Source organism: Oryzias latipes, chromosome 3, assembly GCF_002234675.1.
Source record: "Oryzias latipes chromosome 3, ASM223467v1".
NCBI classification, from domain to species: Eukaryota; Metazoa; Chordata; class Actinopteri; order Beloniformes; family Adrianichthyidae; genus Oryzias; species Oryzias latipes.
The window spans coordinates 3,811,382-3,836,094 of NC_019861.2; the positions used below are offsets into that span (position 1 = coordinate 3,811,382).

At 45.6% G+C, this 24,713-nt stretch overlaps 1 protein-coding gene across 1 annotated transcript; it reads right to left on the bottom strand.

The window, feature by feature from the left end:
- Positions 1-8: 8 nt before the first annotated feature.
- Positions 9-23,556, bottom strand: LOC101164385 (D(4) dopamine receptor-like). Its single transcript, XM_023951747.1, has 4 exons — positions 22,183-23,556; positions 21,198-21,310; positions 18,770-19,362; positions 9-2,392 (listed from the first exon to the last, which is right to left on the bottom strand). The coding sequence occupies exons 1-4, from the start codon at positions 22,423-22,425 to the stop codon at positions 2,190-2,192; spliced, it is 1,152 nt and encodes a 383-aa protein (XP_023807515.1). The 5' UTR covers positions 22,426-23,556; the 3' UTR covers positions 9-2,189.
- Between the last annotated feature and the right edge of the window lie 1,157 nt (positions 23,557-24,713).

The window sequence follows — 24,713 nt, forward strand, 5'->3', positions numbered from 1 at the left end:
TATGAGGATAACACTTTTATTTTCAAGAAACAAACATCAACAAAACATCAATTTGATATGCATGAAACATTCTTTGGTTTTTAAAAAAGAACATTTTTATTTACAGGAAACATGTTCACCACACTTATACAGGAAACAAACTTTAATTAACAGAAAGCATACTTTGGTTTTCATTTAAAGTAACATTTTTTTCACATTTTAATGTTGACAGAAAACACAATTTAATTTACAGTAAACCGACTTTCAATCTCAGGAAATGGACTGATTTAGCGGAAACAGACTTTCTCTCACAGAATTCTTCTTTAATTAAGAGGAGGCACTATTTGATTTGCTGAAAACACACTTTCATTCATAAAAAACACATTTTAATAGAAGAAACCCGTTTGTTTTCATTAAAAACACACCTTTATTCACAAAAAACACTTTAATGTACATGAAGCGTTCATACATCAATAGTAATCAGACGTTTACAGGTAGCACACTGGTATCATTTGAGTGACATTTCATTTCAACTAGGGGACGTTGTTTTACCTCCGGCTCTGCATATTCGCCCTGGAAGTCTTCAGGAGCAGAAGGACCAGTCAGAAGAATCCACCTTTTCCACAGATTTCAGCTTCTTCCCTGTGAGTCCGGAGGTTGGATCTCATGTCCCGGTCTTCATCAGGGGGAAACATTTTTCCACTTTCCCACTCCTGCTGGACGTCAGCATGGAGACAAACTTGTTTATTCAGTGAAAACTGTTTCTGGTTCTGGATCTTTTGACACATAAGGTGTATATTTGAATAAACCCCTTTTGTAATTTAGACTAAACTTTATTCATATTAATTATATTTGTAGGGGGGGTAAAAGCATGAAGCAGCATAAAGCAACAAGTTGCTGGATGTTTATTATCATTAAGTTTAGGATTCATATGTGATACAAATCTAGAAGGGGCGGGGCCTGTCCAGACACACACTCAAATGTTACAAACATACCTGCAAAAATGTTCACATACAAACATGTATGCATGTACACAACACAACTAATGTACATTAGTTCTGAATGTTGTGCATTCAGAACAAAACATGGGAAACATTTCATTCAGTCAGGCAAACTGTTTGTGCAAAAGTGAGATAGTGAGTGTTTACGTTCTTCTAAGGTGGATGATGGAATGTGAAAAGAAGGAGGGAGAGTTTGTGGTTTTTACTTGTCTGATCTCAAACGTGTGAAACAACTCTAAGGCGAATGTGTTCTGAGTTCAAAGGACGTCTGAGTTTGGACCTTTTCAGTCACGTTAAGGTGTGTGGAGACATTTTCTGGAGTGAAACTCTTAAGCCTTAGTTTCCACTGCCCTTACAGAGCTGGCTGCGGGGGAAAATGGTCAAACCCGTACGGGACATGCAGGTCACCCGTGCCAAATATCAAGTCAAGAGGACTGTAAAAAACACACCTGTGAGTGCCGCTCTGTTGCCGTGCACGCTCCTTGCTGTTAGAAATGATGAAATTAGAGTTTTCTTTCCTTGGACGTCCTGCAGGCGTTCTACGTGCACTTACATGTCACGTGCACATCCTACGTGTGCAGCATTTGCGTGCGGTCATTAAGGAGCCAGTACACCTCACTAACAACTAGAGGGTGGCGTAATAACACCATACAACAGCAAAAGCTGTCCGTCATACGTGTGTGCAACTTCCATTATCCTCATGGGTAATTCACGAAACACTTACCACGCGCACAACAATGGTACGTTCCACTTTCATGATGTCCCTTAAGGTGGCCGTATGAGCCTGAGCGGAACTGGAACACACACCTGCGCCCCCCCCTAAGATGCAGCCACTCCTCTCTATGACCCTCCATGGAGGGTCATAGAGAGGTCCTTCCTGTTTGGTTTTGAAGCTGCTCATTACAGAGTTCAGGTAAAAGCTCTTCGCTCCACGGTCCATGAGGGTCTTGCTTCAGAGCCGAGGTGGTACCATCATGATTGGAGCTCCTTTCAGTTTGAAAATCCAAAGCTCCACCCGCCGATGAGAAAGTGGAGATGCTTTAAAGCTGTGGGGCAGGTCTTGATCCTGCGCTCCTCCAGTTTCAATACTTTCAAGGGAGGGGTCCCTCAGCATCAGGACCTAGCCGTCACACGCGGTGGATCCGGTCAAAGCAGCTCCCGATCCTTCCCGACCGCCATCAGATCATCCTGGGGGAGTCGGTGCCGCTGTCAGCAGCAGCTGCGGAAACACTTCTTGAAGAATTTCTTGAACTCTGTGTTAAAGATGGTGTAGATGATGGGGTTGAGGGCGCTGTTGACGTAACCCAGCCAGGTGACCGTGCTCATCAGAGCGGGGGGGATGTTGCAGGTCAAACACAGGGCTCGCATCGTGTGGACCACGAAGAACGGCGTCCAGCAGAACAGGAAGCAGCCTGCAATGAAGGGAAGAAGAGGGGAGTTCTGTTAGAACCAGAAGCAGTCCGAGTTCCCCAGAGGAACCTCCTCCATCAATGCAGGGAAAACCGACGAGCTGTCACAGGCAACCAGGAGAAAGACATGGTGGGTATTCGTTAGAGCCTGCATCACATAACACTGATGCTCAGCACAGAAAAAGACACTCAGGTCTTCTGGAAACCATTTCTTAAGACTGTAGTGACCTCAGCTGCTCCCTGTAAACCCACTGATCAGCCTGTGTAATATCAATGCTGTTCCCTTTCTTCTGTATGACTGTATAGACATGTGACATTTTCTGCTTCTAACCCTTGTGCTATCCTAGGCACTTTAACATTGGGAGTTGGGTCATCTAGACCCACTAGACAGTGCTCTGAACCTTTTTTCTTCAATGATTTGTGATCTTCACTGGTGTCCATGGATTACATTAAATCTTTCCACCTTTATCATGGTAGGGAGAACACTTCAATGTAAGGGTGGGGTCATCTGGACCCCACAAACTCCTCTCCCCTCAAACTCAGACCTCAGAAAAAGGTCACATTTTTCTGCCTGGTGCTTCAGTTTCAGTGTCAAACCAGGACAGGATGACAGAAGACGAGCTTCAACGTTTGACTTGTTTTTTAATGAAAATCTGCTTCAGTGATAGAGCTCCACCCCTAGCCGAGCCCATTCCTGCTGAACGCAGTCTAACGCCCCCTCGCGCTCCGATTTGTTAATATTGAAGACATTCCCGTTCCTCCGGTCGAAGTTGTGGCGAGTGCAAACCAGGAACCGGGCCTGATGGCTGGATTTGGATCCGGTCTACCTGCAGTGGTGCCTGAGCTTCATCCCTGGGTCTTGCTGGACCGTTGCTGATGGAAACTCCAGCCATCAGCTTCATGCTTCACGCCATCAAACCTGGACAAACCTGGAGGCACTCAGAGAGGAAAGCCTGGAGGGTTTTTCCTGTGTCCGCCTGCAGCTGAGGTGTTGTGCTGCGGTTCAAATCCGGTCATTAGTCTGAATGGTGTAATGGTCTTAGGCTCCACGTCACTAAACCAGAGTTGGCCGCTAATCTGTTTAGCACTGCAGTTTGTTCCAAACATGAAGATTTGGGTAGATGCCGAACGTTTGTGCCGTTTCCATCTGCAGGAGCAAACCTTTGGAATCAAATCGTATCTCTGGTGGCTCCACCCTGCACTGTGTGCTGTGAACGGGGAGGGGGGGCAGACTCACGTGTTGCAGGATAATGGGATTGGAGGCTTGAGCTGGAGTGGTGGTGAGCCGTGCATGTGGAGGCACGGCCGCTCAGAAGGCAGGCTTTGATCCCCAGAGGTCAGGTGCTTCTCAGCTTCAGGAGCTGCAGAGGAAAATCTGAAAGTTCATCCAACCGATGAAGCTCTCCGCCTCCGGCTGGACTCTTCATCATCAGCCAACGCAGGTCCAGCTATCTGGCTGCGCCGCTGCTGCATGAGTTCTGTTTGAGGGGAGTCAGTCTCATCCACCATGGGAGTGGATCACTTGATGGAGATGATGGTTAGTTTGGAGGGAGGAGGGTCTTGTTTTAGAGCCAAACATCAACACACTTTGATCAACGTGGCCTGTCGGACGTAGATGCTGAAAAACTGAAAAAGCAACAAGAAGAGAGGATTTCTGCCTGTTTCAGGCAAGGAGCCAGAGGGCCACGATGAAGAGCTCACAGTCATCATCAAACATTCACCAACATCAAGATGTCTGCATCTCTTGTTGGACACTCTGTGGAAAAGAAATCAAGTTTCTAGAACGTTTCTTTCATCACTGAGATAAGAGTTCCTCGTCTATCTCTTCATCTTTCCACTTCTGTTATTCTGCTACTAGAATTCGGTTTCCAATCATCTGTTCCAGAACTGCCCTGAAAGCTTCAGCTGCTGCCAGAGCGTCATGAAAGTTATACCATGATCCGGGGGAATCCTCCATTCTGATTGGCTGCAGGGTGTCCATTAAAAAAACGCCTAAAAAGAAGTTTCGGTCACATACCCTGAATACTGCTCTGCCCTGAAGGCCAGTGTGTAACTGGAACAACAGAAACTTGGAACTGGTGGACAGACGTGATTCCAGTGGATCACAACAGCAGACAGTAGAAAAGATCTCTGTCCTTCAAATGTCTCCATGATGGACATGACAGGATCTCTGTCACATTTTACCATCAACACCAATGTTGACTTTCATTTGAAATATTTTTTTTCTGTCTTTCTGTCTTATTTTGTTTGTTATTGCTTGATACAGAGAAAATACGCTTTAAAATACATTTCTTATTAGTTAATGAGAGAAATTGTTTAATGCTCCACATTAAATTACCAGAGTTAAAGGGCCAATATAAGGGTTTTCTTAAGCCTTTCAGAGTAAAATTGATGGACTTTGTTTCTTAGAAACAGACTTTTTTTCATCATCTGGACGAAAACAAAGGGGAAGAGGTGAACTTGCCCTCTTAAATGCTGCTTTGAATCACTCAACGTGACGTTTAGCATAGAAACCACTTTCCTCTGCTGCTGCAAAGAGAGGTCAAAGCAGGTTCTGTAGCCATTGCCATGACAACGCTTCACAAGAGGGATCATACAGGTCACTCACGAGAAAAACGTACTAATAATTGATTCAATATTTATTTATTTCCAAAGTAACCATGGCAAAAGGGGGATAATGTTTTTCAAGGTGTTCATCATCAGAAGTGAAGGAGGCGTGAATCGTCCGGTGCCAGGCGGACGATGGGTAGAGGACACGGTTTCAGTTTCGGTTTCAGTCACTTGCCCAGCAAATTTTGAAACTAGATCAACAATACTCCTGTAATCCAAATCCTCAAACCCTAGCGGAACGTACAGCATTGCAGACTAAGTTTAATCTACTCTCTACAAATGAGACAATGAAATTAATATGACAGACAAAACAACATTTTTATGAACATGGGGAAACACCAAGTAGACTTTTAGCTCATCAAATTAAAGTAATGGCGGAAAGAAATCAAATTGAGGAAACAATAACAAAATCAGGCACTAAAACCTCTGACCAACAAGCAATTAATACAGAATTTAAAATGTTTTACAAAGATCTGTACTCATCCGAAGTTGACGATGCTAACCTTGTAAACAATTTTTTTGGAGATCTTTCTATTCCTTCTCTTTCCTCAAAAGAGTTAGAGAGCTCAGTTACATTGGAGGAAGTAAAAGAGGCCATTAAAGACCTTCAGAGCTCAAAAGCTCCAGGACCTGATAGCTATACTGTTGAATTTTATAAATCTTTTATTGATCGGTTGGCCCCGGTTTTGTTGCAGGTATATAATGAATCTCTCTGCCTTGGTAGGCTCCCTCAAACTTTTTATCAGGCAACGATATCTGTGATCCATAAAAAAGACAAGGATCCTACATCTGTGTCCTCTCCTCATAGAGACCTATAAGCCTTTTAAATGTTGGTACTAAAATTCTGGCAAAATTTTTAAGTAACAGATTAGAGTCAGTGCTACCTACAATTATCCACTATCAACTATCCCAACTATCCCATAACCTTCGTAGTCTCTTTAATATCATCTTTACAAGAGGTGAAAAGCCCCCACCTGAATTACTCATCTCAGTGGATGCGGAGAAGGCCTTTGATAGGTGGAGTGGTCTTACCTCTTCTTTACCCTTGCAAAATTGGTTTTGGAGACAGTTTCATCTCCTGGGTCAAATTATTATATGCCTTTCCAGTCGCCTCTATTCAAACAAATGGCTATAGATCAGAGTACTTTCCAGTTGCCAGGTCCACAAGACAGGGCTGCCCATTATCCCCTTTACTTTTTGCTATTGCAATTGAGCCACTTGCAATCTCTTTACGCACTTTAGAGGACTATATTGGCATTGTAAGAGCTAAATACGAACATAAAGTTTCACTTTATGCTGACGATCTGCTGTGATACATCTCAAATCCTAGCATTTCTATTCCAAGTATAATGAGAAAACTAGAATTCTTTGGATCCGTATCTGGCTATAAGATAAATATAAATAAAAGTATAATTTTTCCAATTAATGACACCCGTGTCAACATATCTGGACTTCCCTTCAAGATTTCATACCAATTTAAATACTTGGGAGTTACAGTTACCTCGTCGGATAAAGAACTTTACAACCAAAACTTCGCCAAACTAGTTGAACAAACCACCATTGACCTTGAGAGATGGTCTTTTCTTCCACTCTCTCTTGCTGGTCGTGTGGGGGTGATTAAAATGACAGTGCTGCCCAAAATTTGGTTTTTGTTTCAATCTATTCCTCTCCACTTAAGCAAATCTTTCTTCAAAAAATTAGACAAGAGAATACTGGAATTCATTTGGAATAAGAAAGTCGCTAGGATTACACGTGAGTTTCTACAAAGACCAAAATCCTCAGGAGGGATTGGCTTACCAAATTTTCAGCTTTATTATTGGGCTTGTAACCTTAAAAATATCTCATTTTGGATCACAGAGAAATCTCCAAACTGGATGGAGATAGAGCAGAACCATTGTAAGCCTTCTTCCCCTAAGGCAGACATAACCACAATATCACTAAAAAACATTAAGGATTTGGTTGTATCCCACACAGTCAGAATATGGAAACAGATGTTGCGTCATTTTGGCCTCCAGGCAAGTCCATTGTCAGGGCCTATTGTTAAAAACCATTTGTTTTCTCCTTCAATGAAAAATGATAATTTTGCTGACTGGTATGATCGTGGATTACATGTTTTCAAAGATCTCTATATTGATGGTTTGTTTCCATCATTTGAACTGTTGAAAGACAAATATAACTTGCCTAACACTCACTTTTTAAAATTTTTGCAAGTAAGAGACTTTGTTGGACACAACTCTCCAAATTAGCCACAACTCCCAGAGGAATCTGTTACCGATTCACTATTTTTGAAAGACCTTGCGACTAGAGGTGGAATCTCACAGTGGTACAACAAACTGAGCCACCTCAATGGCCACAGCACTTTGCAGCACCTGAGGGAGGCCTGGCAGGAAGAGCTCGGAATAAATATTTCAGAAGAGCAATGAGATCTAGCTTTAGGCTCCACACACACAACCTCAATCTGTGCCAGGCATGGTTTGATTCAGTTTAAGATAACACACAGGCTCCACTGGACCAGGCTCAGGCTGAGTAAGCTATTCCAGTCAAATTCACGTTGACCCTCTGTGTATACGCTGTAGACAGGCTCCAGAATCTTTGTCGCACCTGTTTTGGGGTTGCTCTAGGCTGTCAAACTTTTGGTCTGATGTTTCTCTGACACTGTCAAAAATTTTAAATCAGACAGTCAAGTTGGACCCCCTCATCGGAATTCTGGGAATCACCGACCCCCAAACTTTTAAAAAGAAATCGGAGCGTAGGTTAATTCAGTTAACATGCTTAGTTGCACGCAGAATAATACTTTTAAATTGGAATCAAACACAGCCCCCCACACACATCCAGTGGATCAGAGACATTTTGTGTTTTCTAAATTTAGAAAAAATTAAGTACACCCTGCAAGGACGGGAAGAGAAATTTTTCAATGTTTGGTCCACCTTTATTAAGGACTTTGTAAAAAACAGTTAAATTTGTTTTATTTTCTTTTTTATTCATTTATTTATATTTTTTCTTTTCTTTCCACAAACTGTTCTTGTAATCTGTTGGTGTCTATTTGTAAAATATGTTAAAAACTCAATAAAAGAAATAAAAAAATGTCATTGGGAGAGACACTGAACCCCACCTTGTTTCTGGTGGTAGGTTGGTGCCAGCGTTCGGCAGCAGAGCCACCACGTGTGTGTGGGTGTGTGTGTGTGTGTGTGTGAATGTGACTGCAAAGTGTTTTGGGCCTTTAAGTAAGGTAGAAAAGCACTAAATAAGTATATGCCATTTACCATTAACCCTATTTTCCTAACAGAACCCTTTATCCTCAACTGCAGGACTGCTGGTCCCGACCGAGAGTTTCCTAAACTAGAATGAATCCACTCTCAGTTTCAGCTCTGTCTTTGAGGTCAAACTGAAAACTTTCCATAAAGCGTATAGTTCAGGATGGCGGTTTCGCAGCCAAAGACTCCGACTGCTGAGGGTCATTTCAGGTGACTCTGGGTGTTTCATCCCCTTCTGTAGGTTAATATTATTTAACTGTTATCATTAAATTTAAAAGCAATCAAGCAACAGAATTATATTGTACTTTCATATGTTTACATTTACTTTAATTTAGTTTTTCCAAAATGACTCTGACTTTTATATTTAGAGGACACTTCAATTTAAAAAGCTATATAAAAAAAAAGGAAAATAAACTTCCAACACGCTTTGGCAAAGTTTTGAAATAAAAAAGATTTTAGCAAAGTTATCCTGAATCCGGTTTAAATTCAAGGCAAATAACAGAAATCCAGAAGTGTAAATCAATGACGGCCGTAGAAGTGGAAATTCGGTTTGTATCAAACTGAACATTGAACCTTTAAAGTTCAACTAAAGACTGAGTCACTTCAATGCAGGTGTAACTCTTTACAAAAATAATCTTTTAACCCTTGTGCTATCCTAGGCACTTTACCATTGGGAGTTGGGTCATCTAGACCCACTAGATAGTGTGCTGAACCTTTTTTCTTCAATGATTTGTGATCTTCACTGGTGTCCATGGATTACATGAAATCCTTCCACCTTTATCCACCTTTGTCATGGTAGGGAGAACACCTCAATGTAAGGGTGGGGTCATCTAAGATAGCACAAGGGTTAATTCAACAAGGTCCCAAGTCCAGAGACTTTAGTCTCTGAAATGATAAAAGCGAGGTACTTCAAGCATTTGTAAGCTATGAACTGGTGCTAAATCTGGGTAAAGTATTAATCATTTGGTGTAGCCTCCCTTTAAGCTATGCAATTCAAATAATTTCCTAGAAAAACAAACCTCTTGGACTTGGCCCCCTTTTGAACTATTCATTCATTTTCATTCATTTTCTATTCCGTTTTTCCCTTTCGGGCTCACGGGGCTGCCGGAGCCTATCCCGGCCACTTATAGGCAAAGGCAGGGGACACCCTGGACAGATAGTAAATGTTTTTAGATCAGTGAATGAGGGCAATTTCCCACGGCACACCTGACCTTCACCCACGGCAGACTAGTGCGCCGCGGCACGCTGGTTGAAAAACACTGCTCTAAACACAGCCTTCTGTTGTGATTGGAAAGATTTAATGTAAAAGACGGTGAAACTGAATGATTCAGAGTTTAAAGAAGGCAAATCTAATTAGAAAATATTACATCAAACAGATATATTTAGTGTCAGACCCGTCGTGAGGAAGCTGTGAACTCGTCCAAAATACTGTTAATTTATTTTGAAAATTCCCCCGGTGTTTGATTTTGTAGTTAGTACCCAACTTACTGTCCCCGCACGACCTTCTATGTGTTGATGCTTCGCTCAGACCTCTGGCTAAAGTAAAAAGTGATTCCTTGACTTCCTTGAGCGTTTTTCTGAAATATGGACCATACTTAAGCTTGTTCAATCAGCGGACGGCTATGGAAGCGATTCTGTAGCATAATTAAAAATAAAAGTCAATACCAGAAATGCTTTTTCATTTTCAAAATGTAACTACATCAAATGACTCAAAATTAAAAGGAAAAAGCAATACTTCAAAATGCTTTTTCATTTACTACTTAAAAACGATCATTCTGTGTCATAATTAAAATGAAAATGCAAAGAGGGGATTGCATTTTCATTTTATCATCCACCCTGCGAACATTGTCGCATTATTCATTTCGAAAAAGCATTTCCAGCGGGGAGGCGGGGCGATGACGTCAGTGCTTTCTCCGTGCGTCCGGCTGCTAAGAGACACAGACATGCTAGCAGCAGTGCAGCTTGGTGTTAGCGACAGAGAAGACGGCTTTGTGATGGTTGTGAACTTCTGATGATTTTACACAGCTTCTTAGGACTATGTAGCAGCATTTCTGCTTTTCGCGGTCCTCCTTTGGACGCACCTCATCCAAACTTTCCCTGGGATTAGCTTTGTCTTCGGACCGGCAGCCGCCTTGGCATTGCGGAGCGCGAAGCCCCGCGATCCGAAGCTCCAGATTGCTGAAGGCGGAAGTGCTGCTACGATCTGAGAAACTCTAAACCATCATATGAATTTGTGTTTCCATTGGTGTCCAGAACAAAATAAAGGATGATGTAATTCCCACATACTTATATCTAAGATGCTCATTGCCCGCACAGAGTTTTAAGTACATCCAAGGCCAATGCTTTTTAGCACATATTAGCCTAATGCTAACCCGTCTTCCGGGTCCTTGCAGCGAAGAAAAAAGCCCTGACCGCACAGATCTGCTCAGCCTGGTCTCATTGTTTACAGACATCTCAAACATGGCGCCGCTCTTTAAGCATCTTGGACAATGGTAACAGGCAAGCGTAGCGTCTCCAGCAATATAACTCACTGGTCTTTGAGACAGTTTGATTGACAGCGATTTAAAAGGGGAAATACTCAGAAATGCAAAAAGTGAAATTATTTTGTGATCCATTTGTTCTCTTTCATAAGAAAAATGCCACACGTCCATGTCAAAAACTCAAAAAAACATGATCGGAGGGGGACTTTAAAGTACATTTTACTTTTTGATCCAACAAAGAAATCCAATACATTACTAATCAATTTTCATTATCATTAAATATTCAGTAACTTGCGTATTTCAGACCAGAAATGCTCACAAGTCCCTTCAATTCCACAAACTTAAAGCTAGAATATTTTACCATCAGAAATGGTCACTAAACTACTTTGGCGACACAGTAACAGTCAGTTGGTGTTTCTGCATTCCAGACCCAACGTTGTGAGGAGAGTTTCGATTTTTTTAGACCTGAAGCTCAAATTTAAGAAAAAACAGATGTTGGTCTTTCTGAGACAGACGCATGTTCTGCTTTTTTTTGTTTTCATTTTTAAAGTTGACGTCTGCATTTTTCTTTTGATGGACTAAACTCACTTAAGTTGTTGGTCCTCTGATTGTTTCTCCTCCGCTTCACTTTCCCCAAAAAATAAACTTTTAGCTGTGGTACAGTTTTTTATGAAATCAAACTTAATTTATAAAGCACATTTCATACTCATGTAAAAGTGCTTCAGATTTTAGGTTCTGCTTCTACAGGTATTACAGTAACAGTCACTGATGTTAAAATAGAATAAAATAATCTGGATTATACCATGGTCCTGGTAAATCCTCAATTCTGATAGGCTGCTGGGTGTACGTTAAAAAGTAATATACCACAGGATAACCACACGGTGAAAAAAGAAGTTCCGGTAAGCTAGCTTAAATGTTTCGTTTCACTGCGCCGGCTTCTTTAAAACAACCTTTTGCTTCATCATTTGGACAAAAACAAGCGGTAAGAGGTGAACTTTCTCTCTGAGCTGATGCTTTATTCAACCCATCGGAAAGATCAGTACATATATATCGCTGAATCTTGACTGCAGCGGTGGTGCGGCGCGACACGAACTATTTGTTACGTACCAAAATCAAGAATTAAGGACTAAAAATGGGTTACTATTTCTTTCTTTTGTAAGTGACCATGGTATAAGCGGGTTAGTGGCCGACGAAGTGTGCATTATCCCTTTTTAACGCACTCCGCTTCCCGTCAGACGGTTCAGGCTTCCATGGTGTGCGTTAAAAAGTGATAATGCACACTTCGTCGGCGAATAACCCTTACTCATAAAATTATCTGGGTCTGAATTGATTCACAACAGTCTGGAATATTTGGAAGGATCTGGATCATTAGAGACACCCAAACTGAGTTCACTCCTGCAGTTTGCATAATTTAAGAAGCTGGAGGAATGATCTGTCTCTGATCTTTGCCGTTGCCTTAAATATCTTTATTTATACGTTTATGGACCGTTTGTCATCATGACATGTAATGAAGGCTGCTTTGCATTGTCTCTAAACCAGGTCATCCTCATTTACCTTCCTGCTTGACTAAAATATAACAATATACTAGCTCTGGTTGATGATGTTCATCTTTGTGTGGTGCCTCCAACCGTTTGTGCGTGTTTCATTCCAAATGTGTGTTTTTGTTCTGCGTACAATCAAGACTCCTTTGGTGACAGGTCAGCTCAGTCTGGGGAAATCACAAATAACACAAGCTGATTCTCTTTAACCAGAAGACCTTTTTCCCTGAAACAAACAGGTGCTTTGTGAAATCTGCCACGTGGAAGCAATTCCTTTTGCATAAATGAAGATATTAATAATGTCCAAATGTAAACTTTAAATGCAAATGTCCTATTTCATGAACATATTTATGCAATTTTTTTTTTTACATAAAACAGGATTTTACCTGAATACATTTTTACCAGAATTAATGTGAATTTCTGATGTAAAGACCAGAAATAAAATAAAATAAAGGAAAACTCTGTAAACAAAAGTACCTTTTATCATCTTTAAATCTGGGCTCACATGACATATTTTTCATTATTAAATGCTCACTCTAAACTTCTAAATTTAAATCATGTGAAACGACACAATTCGCCATCCACTGTGGCTGGATGGCTGTTGGTTAAGTTGGTTGAGCTCATGGAAAATCAGAGTTCAATACCCAGGGGGCATAATGAGTTGGGTGGGTCTTTGGACGCCACTGCCTAACTACAGTATGTGGCCACATGTGCCAGTCCCCATCCCACATACATGAGGGGGTCGAGTCAGGAAGGGCATCCAGCATAAAGTTCTCTGCCAAGCCACCTGTGAGAATCAGTGGGAGCTGACTGGCTGTGGCCAACCCTGAACGGATATGCTGAAAGGTGGCCGTTCAGAAGTACCTCTGTGGTTTTGATCACAGAAACAAAGAAATCTGTTCTTCTTGTTTAGGCTCTAAAGTTCAAGTAGCCACAGGTTTACAACGGCTTATAATGTAATTTAGCCAATGGGGGCTGCATACTACTGATTTTATGACAGGAGCTTGTGGACCGGTAGACACTTCAACATGGGCCATGATTGGCCCATTGGCCAAATGTGGCACATGGGCCGGACTTTGGACATGCCAACATCCACAGTTTAAACTCCAGTGTATGACGTATAAACCACTGACTGTATCAGAGAGCTGGACTGAGTGAGTGTGACGTCATCCATTTTCTTATGGCTCCAACGAAATGAAGACAACTCAGTCGCCATGTTGTTGTGGTAGGATAGGAACGCCGTCATGTTGGAGCCAGACGATAGCAGTGAGCAGTGATTGGTCCAAGTCAGTCGGAGTCAATGTTTCTATGGCAACCAGTCTCGCCAATCAGAAGTGAGCTTGTTGAAAAGCCACACCCCTACCACTAAAAGCAGGCTACACATTCTGTGTATCGAAAGGTTTCAACATTCGATGTGAGTCCACATTTTATTGAGACATCTGTTTGGTCAGTTTATAACGTGAATAACTTGCACTGAAGGAAAAACATCAAGAACAGTTAAAAAATGTATCAGATCAAGAATGGTCAAAGACTCACAATTCCAGTTAAAACAGGAAATATCAAATATCTGGGTATCTACTTTTCCCCCAAACTATCAGAACTGGTGCAGCTAAACCACACCCCATTACTGAAAAGCATACAGGATGATCTAACACGCTGGACCAACCTGCCTCTGTCCCTTATGGGCAAGGTAGCCACGGTTAAAATGAAAATCGTACCCAAGGTTAATTATCTCTTCTCAATGATTCCTACACAACCGCCATTAAAATGGTTCAAAACATTAGACTCATCCATATCAAGCTTTCTATGGAACAATAAATCTGCAAGAATTAGTCTAAAAACTTTAAAATCTGCAAAAAGCTGTGGGGGATTAGAATTACCTAATTTCCACAAATACTTTCCTGCAAATAGATTACAATACATCTTAAAATGGTTATCCAGAAAACAACTCATGGTTAGACTTGGAACAGGCGTTATGTGGAAAGATCAACCTGTCAGAGCTACCATTTATTACCCAAACAGTTAAAAAACAGGATTGTTTCAAAACTATTAATATAAACGCCACTTTAACAGCCTGGTGGGAATTTCTCAAAATATCAAAATCATCAATTCAACCGTGCAAAATGACACCCATCTGGAACAACCCGGACATCCTTATAAACAAAAAAATGATTCACTTGCCAGCTTGGCAAGCAGGGGGCATAAAACAACTAGAGCACGTAATTATTGATAGAAGATTCATAACTCCCCAGGAACTTCAATACAAACATGGAATAAATAACTTCTTGGAATATCAGCAATTTAAATCAAGTATTACTAAAAAGTATATATATAAAGACGACGATTTAAAGCTACCAGATGTAGTTACCACTCTGATTAATTTTTCAATGAATAGAACTCTCTCCAAAATATACCAACTTTTATGTAAATTAGATAACAATATTGCCCTTCCTACAACAAAATGGGATGCAGATTTGAGCATCAGCACAGATGAAAGCTTCTGGTCAGAACTCTGTCTAAACACATTTAAACTGACAAAAAGTCCAAATCTGCAGCTAATCCATCTCAAAACTCTTCACAGAATTTACTACACTGGACAGAGGATGTTCAAGATGGGTCTCAGTAACTCAGACATTTGTGAGCACTGTGACAGTAATCTACCCGACAGCTACATGCATGCACTGTGGTTCTGCACACCTGTCCAGGCTCTCTGGCAGCAGGTATGTGCCGATTTATCAGTCTGGCTTAAGGTTTCAATCACGGCCTCACCGTCACTTTGTGTGCTTGGTGACATGAGTGCCATCGATATAGAAGAGGGATTAGCATCTATCATTTTCATAACTCTTTCTATTGCCAAAAAAACTATTTTAATAAATTGGAAAAACAAGAAAAATATAAACATAAGTCAACACAGAAATCTGCTGTTTGATCATATCAGCTTGGAAAAAATGTCAGCCCCAAGTTCAAGTAACCTTGAAAGAATTCAGTCTCTCTGGTCTCCTGTGGTTGACTCCATGACTTAGGGGGTGGGGGACTTGGTCGTCGCTGCTCCTTGCCCTTCTGCCGTGGTTTGGGGTGGGGGTCGGGGCCTCCGGTGCATGGCGGGGGCGGTGGGGGCTTCGTTGGTCGGGGGTCGGGTCCGGTGCCTGGGTGGGGCGGGCTGGGGCGCTGCGTGGTCCTCTGGGCTTGGGTGTGGGGGTGCGTGGTGGGGGGGTGGGGTGGTGGTCTGGCTTGGCTTGGGGGGGTGGTCCCTTTGCCTGTGCTGGGGGGGGTTGGCGGGGGGCCCTGCTCGGGGGGGGGCCCAGCGGCGCTGGATGGGCTGCCCATCTGCACCTGGGGCTGGGATCGGCCCTTCCCTGGCTCTGGGACGGGACAGGACAGCCCTTTCGGGGCCCCCGGTCGCTCTGGGTGTCATCCGCTTCGGCTGCGGGGTCTGGGGTGGGGTGGGGGGCTTGTCGGCCCTGTCCTGTGGGGGGGTGTTCTGGGGGGGAGGGGGGGGGGCATTATTGGTACGGGGCGGGGGGGCTGACGGGTCGTTTTCGGTGGTTGCCTCGGCCGGTTGGCTGCCTCAGTCCCGTCAAGGCCTGACCAGAGCTCTTCTAGGGCCGGCGTTTGGGGGGGGGGGGCCTGGGCTTGCTCCGGGGGGGGGGGGGGCGACGCTTTCTGGCTCCTTTTTCTCTGTGTGGGGTGGGTGGTGCCGGGCCTGGGGTGTCGGCGCCTCCGGGGGTGGGGCCCCTGGGCTGGGTGGGCCTGGCCCCTTTGCTGGGGGGGGGGCTGGGGGACAGCTGTTTGACCACCGGGGGACAGTCTACCAGCTGTCCCCAACTTACCCCCTTCCTCATATAAGCTCATATTAGGGTGAGGGGGTGGGGTGTCTAGCCTGCGATGCGCCTTGGGGGGGGCTACTTGGCAGTGGCCCCCCTCCTATGGTTGCCGTATGGAGTGGGTCCCCCCTCTTTCGGTTTTATTTGCACCTTAGACATGTAGGGTCCTTGGTAAGGGGGTGCTTGGACATCACTGCCAGCAAGCAGCAGATGTCCTCCTAGCACCCTACCCGCCAATTTTAACCGCACCTTAGACATTTAGGGCCCCTTGGTGGGGAGGGTGAGGGGACATCACTGTGAGTAATCAGGAGATGTCCCCTTAGTGCCCTACTCGCCAATTTTAACTGCACCCCCCTTAGTACACCCACCCCTCCCCCTTCAATATATACATTCTAACATAAACACACACACATGCACACACACACCCTCTCAAACACACGTACACGCACACACATTTTGCAAAGAAGGTGGGACCTGGGTCCGTCTGTCCCCTACCCCTTCCCTGGTGGGGGGTGCGGGCCCCTTGGCGACGGCGGCCGTGTCCCCTGGGTGCCGGCTTCCTGGGCCCGGCGGTGCTCTCTCCGCACGGTGGGGGGGTTCACATTACACCTGAGCCGGGGCTGTTCATGTCCCTGGGGGGTGGGTCCTGGTCCTTGCCCCTGAGCGCTGGGCCCCGCCAAACTTCCAACAGTGGCCGAGCCTGGTCGGACCATATTTACAACAACACTTGTGGGCCCCCTTTTTTCCCCGGGGTTCCCCCCTCCTGGGCGGGGGCGGCGGGCCCCTGCCTTGCTGCTCCCTGGACCAACCGTGGGCCGGGTGGGTGGCTGCCTGGAGTGCGGAGCGGGTCTCCCTTGGGGGGTCCAGGCTCGTACCTGGGGTTGGGGCGGGGGGATGCCCGGAACTCCTGGGTGGTGGTGGGGTGCTCGTCTGGGGCTGTGGGCGTCCTTCTCCGGTGGGGCCCTGCGTTGGGTTCTCCCGGCGCGGCGGGGGGGCTGCTTTCCTGGTTGGGCTGGGGCGGCGCTCTCTTTCCCTCTGCGCCTCCCTGCTCTCTGGCTTTGGGGGCCTCGCGCTGGTCCTGCTGGCCCTGGCCTGGGTGGCGGTCTTGGTCGCCCGGGGGGCGGTTGTTCCCTGCCTGTTCCCGTGTGGCGTTGGGGGGATTCCAGCTGCCGCTGCGGCGGGGGTCTGAGTGTGGGGGTGGCTGGGCGCTCCTCCTCCTTCTTTTCACATTCGACCATCCATTTTAGAAGAACATAAACACTCACCTGAGCACAGGTGTTAGCTCACCTTAGCACTAATAGTTTGCATGATTGAATGAATGAAAGATTTCACACTAGTTGGTTTAAAGGCATAGGTATGCGTTCGTGAACACTATCTGTTTTGTGTGCATGTTGACATGTGGACATTTTTGCGGCTAGCAGGTGTGTTGATAATATTTGAGTGTGTGTGAACAGGCCCCGCCCTTTCTGTACTACATTTGAACCGTACCGTAATGATAAACAACCAGTAAACCTGTCTGCTCTATGCTGCTTCATGGTCTTACCCCCCCCTCTCACTATCACCCCCCCCCCCTCTCTAACATCCCTCTCTCTTCTTCCCCTCTTTCCTTTTCCGTCCGGTCCAACACCAAAGATTTTCAAACATGGTTGAAATGAATAAAGTTTGGCCTCAATTACAAAAGGGGTTTATTCAGACATACCTCTGGTTTGTATGAAGATTAATAACCCCTCTTGTTAAAGTAAAATATGTCCAACACAAGAGGCCCTCAGCTCTCATCTGCCTGCCTAGCTGTTGGACAGGACAAGTTAAAAAAATAAATAAATAAATAAAATAAAATAAAAAGAATGGTAATTCTGACCAATAGAATGACTGCATAACAGCTGTTGGTTTCTCTACAGAAGTCTTTGGGATTTTGGCTTTTTGGAGCGAGCAGGTACTTCCTGTTTGGAATGCCAGGGGGGAGGAGTCACTCCGTCCAGTTCTCATATACAGTCAGTGCACAGAACTTTCTGCAGGAAACGTTCTAACCAAATGTGATACTTTTACCTGTAATCGAGCCCAAAACAAGCTGAATTTAGGGATACGAAGGATCCCATAAAAAAGAAATTATGATTGTCTTAAGGAAAGTTGTGCTTTGGCCGTTCCACCACGCTGACCCTGAATCTATCAGAGACAAAATTCCTGTTGTAGCGGCTGCAGCCTTATGAGCCGCTAGAGATTCTGCCGCGGGTCCTTGCTTCCAACGCTCTCAAAAAAATGAAAATATCGTCATTGACTGAGATGATACATTAGATCCAAACCATCAAAAGCAAAGAGTTACTAAACAACCAATACGAAAAGCGGTCAACAAAAAAATGTGCACCCTCTCTGAACCAAACCAAAAAATCCCCTAGCTAACAGGTGCCAGGTCCGTCTCTGCTCATCATGTGACAAAGATAAATAAACATGACCGTGGCGGTAACTGGTGTTCTTTCTTTGAGGTTTCATACTTAAGTGTCGGTTATTACATTTTACAAATACTGAAATTATCCAAAATGTGTTGTGCAGCAGAATGTGAGTGTTTTACTTTTTTTACCTAATTTCTTTTCAATCTCAGCGCATTTGCTTCCTTTGTTGTTTAAATAAAGGTTAGATTCAAACTGAGGGGGTGGGGCTGACTGCGTGAGGTGCTCACCTACGACGACGGGCAGCACCCTCATGGCCTTCCTCTCCCTGTTGTTGATCTTGGCTCTCTTCCTGCTGTTCTGCAGCTGGGTGAACGTCACCGTGGGAACAGAGTTCTCTCTGTACTGCCGGGGATAGGGAAACTCCTGGATGTAGTCCCCCGTGTCGTCCAGCCTGGACTGGGCCAGATCCCTCTCGATAATCCTGGGAAGAGGCATGGGGAGGGGGCCAGGAATGGTACCCGCCAGCGGCGGGAGCGCGGTGGCGATGGCGGCGTGCTGCAGCTTCCTGCACGCCTCAATGCTGCTGCGGAGTTTGGCCTTGCGGGTCTCCTCCCAGTGGCGAAGGCCCCGGAAGATCCCAAAGTAGAGGAGGACCATGATGGGGCAGGGGATGAAGAAGGAGCACACGGATGAGTACACCACGTAGTTGTTGTCTTCCAGTTTGCACTCGCCGGGATCTCGGTTTGGCACGTTGTTGATGCCAAAGATGACCGGAGAGGCCACCGCCAAGGCCAGCAGCCAGGTGGCGGACAGCAGGACCAGCTGCCGCTGATCCACATGTTTACGGTTGTAGTTCAGGGGGATGGAGACGGCGATGAACCTGCAGACAGAGAGAAGCAACCTGAGCAGGTTCTGTGGAATCTTCTGCTGCAGCTTCGGTCCACCTGGAGCCTCAGAGTGAGGGAGGTCTCCCAGGGCTGGAGGACACCGGCCACAGAAGTCTGCTGCGGCGCCTGTCTGAGCCGGTCTGTGAGGGTTTGCTGCATCTACAGAACACCTCAACAGGACAGCAGTGGAGCCCAAAACCCATTAAAAACCTACCACGACTCAGCAGAAAGTGACCAGACGAGCCTCCTCTGCTGATGGGGCGATAGCTTTGGACTGACTTTAAAGTCAACGTGATGAACTTTGGAGCGTCTGTCTGAGCGTGCAGACGCTGTCAGAAGCAGACGCTCTGAATGGCCGTGTACCGCTAAACGTTCAGAGCAGAGAGCAGCGGCTTTAAACGCTCCAAAGCTTTCACACGGAGCTTTAACTCTCAGAAAAGCAGCAGCAACACGGACAGAACGAGACAATCTACAAAAAAGTGCAGCAGGGAACAGACAAGTCTTTGTTTGATAAAGCAGCTTCACTTGGTTCTGACCCGAGCTTCTACAGCTGACCTGCTGGATTCCTGACCCACCAGGAGGTCTGACAGTAGTCAGGGCCCCCACCACTGAGAGATGTATGAACTAGCAGCAGCTTGTAGTCCAGTTCTGTGTCTAACTGGTTTCCAGTGGGAGGAACTGAGAACAGGAGTGAAGTGGTCTGTTCTCCTGGTTCTGGTCCAAACTCTGGCAGCAGCGTTCAGAACCTGACTTTGGTCAGCTCGGCAAAAACTTTCCTTGTTGAACTGAAGGAAGTTTGATGTTCAGCAGCTGAGTCTGACGGTCCGTGGTGGTTTGGTGACATGACTCTCAGGGTGCATGAACAGTCAGAACCCAGATGTCCTGCGTCCCTCCCTCCCTGTCCATTTAGCGTCCCTCACATGAAGATTCCCTACTTTCGTTTTAAGAGCCTCCTTTTATTTTGTAAGTGAACCCAGTTTCCACCAGCATGCAGACCCGGTTTGCATCAGTCTGTCAGACACTTTGCTGAAATCTGGTTTGTGCTTCATGAAGCTTTCACATCTCAAACTGTTTTCTATCGCACCTGCAGCTTCTTGCTGGAAAAACACACCTGACCAAAGACTTTAAGCTGCAGCCGAGGGAAGGATGTCCAAGCAGGGAGAAGGACACGGCCCTGCAGGACTCGGACACCCCGGGATGTATGGTCCCTCAGGTCCATAAAGTTCCACTCCGATCATCTTCTGATCTATTTTCAAAGGTTTCCCAGGTCTTTTAATTCTGATTCTGCCGTTTTTAGCCAAAATCCAAAAGATTGTGTAGTTCTCTAGGACATAGTTTCTGCAGAGTGGCAGTAATTCATTAGAAATTCACCTCTGAGTTGTGGGCAGGACTGTTGGTGCAGAGCAACCCCGCCCTGTCAATGAGAGCTCTCTGTTTACACGCTCTCCCACTAGCTTACAGCCGCTCACACCCCCAATATTACCAGTGCAACAAAAATAGCAGCAACATCAGATCCATCCAGCCGTCCAGTTCTGAACCAGATTCCAGCTCAGACGAGGAAAACAAAGACGTTCATGGATCTATTTGTCGGACAGTGGATGATCAGAATGGAGCAGAGCGGGGAGACTTTGGCTTCGTCACATGTGGGATCTTTTTCAAACACATTTTTTCATCAGCCTGTGATTCACAATTTGAATAAGGAAATACCCAGAAAGGAAATTAGCTGAATTTTCAGAAAAATGCCTCGGGAACATGTTCAAAACACCAAAACCACAGTTTTCGTCAGAGTGGATCTTTTAAGGTAATGTGGGAGGAGTCTTGGACTCACCTGTCCACGCTGATGGCACAGAGGTTGAAGATTGATGCGGTGCACAGCATCACGTCCATGGTCATCAGTCCATCACACATGGCCATGCTTAAGGTCCACACCCCCCCCTGGAACTGCTCTCTCTCACACACACACACACACACACACACACACACACACACACACACACACACACACACACACACACAGATCTCCGTTAAAACGCCTCATCCAGTTGAGCTTCAGTCCAGGGCCCCCCCCCCCCCCCCCCCAGGTGAACATGGGGGCACTGGTTAATCCATGGCTGCATGTGGTCAAAGAGGGGATTACCTCAAACACTGTAGCAACAAATCCATCTAATTGGGGGGGGGGGGGGGGGGGGGGGGTCAATGCATTTCTGGGATATTTAGACAGACAGGCAAGAAGTGCGTGTGTGTGTGTGTGTGTGGGGGGGGGGTTGCAAGGAGTAAATCTTTTGTTTCCTGTTTGCTCCTTTGCTAAACTTTCACCCCCCCCCCCCAAAGGCCCCAATCAGAACTTTCAGCTCCATAAAAGCATCTTTAAAAAAAACAAACATTTTTTTACGTTAGTTTTTGTAGATTTTTTTCCTGCATTTTTTCAGTTTCTTAACTTTTTGAAAGTTTCTGAATTTCTTAGAAATTTTAGAGACTGCAGTATTTTTTTTTTTTTGTTTCTGTAGTTTATCTGAATTTCTGTAATTGTTTTATTACTTTTCTGTACTTATTGTCCTTTAGGCCTAGTGTTTTTTTATTTTATTTTTTAGTTTCTGTGGTTTTCGGACGTTCATTCGTCCGATCGTTTCCTTTTTCTTTTCCTCTGCGCCTCATTGACCTTTGAATGTTTCCCTGAGGACCTCTGAAGTTGTTCTGTTGTTGCATCAAAAATCCAACTTTTGTTTGTTTCTGCGTCGCCGTCAAAGGGAGTCAGAGCTCGGGTCACCGTGCGTGCCCGTGCGTGCCCGTGCGGGCTGGTCGGGGCGCCTCACCTCTGCGTAAACGAAGAGCGGCAGAACCAGCAGCGCCAGCAGCAGGTCCGCAAAGGCCAGACTCACGATGAAGTAGTTGGTGGTGGTTTTCAGCGCCTTTTCCACGTACACGCTGAGGCACACGAGCACGTTCCCGCCGATGACGGCCCCCACCAGCAGGACCCCGAAGATGAGCGCGGGGAAGTTGCGCTGCGCCTCCTCCGCGGGCTGCGTGGCGTTTAAGCCGGTCAGGTTTTCCGTCATAGTCCCCGGGAGGGGGGGGCGCGCGTCTCTCCAGGACACTTCTCATCTATGAACCGTGTCCAGAAGACCCGGCGTCCGCGGGAACGGCGCGCGCGAGGTCTGCATCCTATGAGGAGCGCCACGCACACGAAGCTTCTCCGGTTTTACGCAGAGCCGGGCTCACTTCCAAGCATGTTTGACGAGAAAAGTCACGCACCTCAGGAAGAAGAGTGCGCAACTCATCCTCAGCCTGCAGCCGAAGGCGCTGCAGCGAATCAGAAGGCAAGAACAAATCCGCAAATCTTCTTACTGCAGCCCTGCCGGCTGCATGGGAGAACCGTCTCAGCTGATCAGGTTCAGGAGCGCAAAGTCCAGGTCTGCGACTCAGACCTAGGCTGGGGGGGGCGGGGGCGTTCTTTGGCCCACTTATCAAGCTGGAGGAATTAAACTCCCCCAAAATACAAATAAGGTCATTTCCTGCGTCACGAGCCACAAGAGCTGCGAGGCTTAAAATAGACTCAAGAACTTCTTAAAACGAAAGTCACCTAGTCTGGAGAAGCCTGGAGAAATCTGGAGAAGCCTTGAGGAGCCTGGAGATGTCCGGAGAGCTTGGAAAAGTCTGGAGAACTTGCAGAAGCTTGGAAAGGCACGGAGAAGCCTGTCCAGCCATGTTTCTGCACAGCAGCTGGACTCATGAACAGCAGGTTTCTGCTCAAACAGAAGGTCTTCTCAGAGTTTCTTCATTGAGATAAACAGAGCTCCGTTTCCTCACAGCGTCACGTTCCTCTCTCACACAGGATGTTTGATCTCGTTCAGCTGCCCTGTTTTCTGTCCTTTCATCACACCACATCAGCACCAAGCCCTGAATTTGTCTGGAAGCTTCATTCCTAAATCCTCCTGCAGCAGAAGCTGCTCCAGCTTCCTTAGCTTGTTTGTTTCAGCCCTCACCGGAGGAGGGTCTCTGAGACGAAGCCGGGGTCTCCAGAGTCAGTATAATCTCAAACACGTATGGAAAGTGCAGTTGAAAGAGAGAAAACGCTCAGGGAGAAAAGATGAAGTTCAGTGGGTCAGTCTCTTCCAAATGCATCTAGACGTTCCTGAGGAGCAACAGAGAAAGGGAAAGATCAAAAGTGAAGTTCATGGTTACAGAGGAGGAGGACATACGGATGGTTGGTGTGCAGGATGCAGGGGGGGGGGGGGGGTAGATTTTAGGGACCCCTAGAGAGAGCAGCAGAAAGGCAAGGAGACAAAGAAAAAGAGGAAGAATAAGAGTGAATCAGAAGGTTTTATTGATCCTGAGGGAAATGTTAATGCAGGAAAAGTGCAGCAGGTCTGAAAGATGATGACTTTGATGAAGACTCTGATGTTTGGCTGATGTTCTTCACGTCAGCTTTGCTCACAGTTTCTCCATGTGAGCCGGAAGAACTCAGATGATCCGACCAGAACGACCAATTTCTTCACCTGTGACAATTTTTCACGACTTCTGATAAAAAAAATCTGAACAAGGAAGGAAAAATTCATTTGTGTGGTGTTCAAAATATTCATTCATTTCCATAGACACATTCAACTTCACTTCAGTCATACTTTATTCTTCTTTCCCTTCAGGAGTTGCCACAGTGAAACAACCTCTCTTTTGAGGATGGTTAACTTGGCAATGTTTTATCCTGGATGCCCTTCCTGATGCAACCCTCTCAATTTAACTGGGCTTGGGACTGGTACAGGAGCAGAGAAGGGAACAGGGAGCAGCCCGGTTTCAAACCTGGGTTTCATGGATGGAAGGTGCTGCAAACCAGCACGAGCTAAACTGGCTCCCTTCAGTCATACTTCATTAATACATCAAAATCAACATTTGCCTCAATTTTTCATCAAGTTTAATGTGGAAATCTCCAAGTAAAGAACGTTTCTGTGGAGTTCCCAAAATGCAGACAGAGAAGGATTCTTCATTCACATACAGACAACTCAGCTTTCTGGAATGTGCAGACTCCGTCTTTCTTTTCTGTGGATGTGAGGTGAGACCTTACACAACAAAAAGCCAGAGTTCGATGGCCTGATGTCCAGTTTCATCTCACGGCATCAGTCCAACCATCTGTGCAAGAATCACTTTGTTCTCCTGGTCCAACTTCTTCCCTTCTTCCTGTTCTGTCTCACATTGTCCTTGATGAGTTGGGTTATGGACAACGGCCTCGTGGGAGAGTGTCTGCCCAGAGACTGGAAGGTCAAAGGTTCAAAAGTCAAACCAAAGACTCTAAGCAGGTGGTGGGCGTGGCCTAACCTGTTACCCCACAAAGAAGAAGAACAAATGTCACACC

Coding starts and splice junctions, on each gene's coding strand:
- LOC101164385 (XM_023951747.1), bottom strand. CDS start 22,425: ATGACGGAAAACCTGACCGGCTTAAACGCCACGCAGCCCGCGGAGGAG. Junction 19,363..21,197: donor TGTGCCATCAGCGTGGACAG/GTGAGTCCAAGA, acceptor CTCTGTCTGCAG/GTTCATCGCCGTCTCCATCC. Junction 2,393..18,769: donor GGTGCTGCCCGTCGTCGTAG/GTGAGCACCTCA, acceptor CCTTCATTGCAG/GCTGCTTCCTGTTCTGCTGG.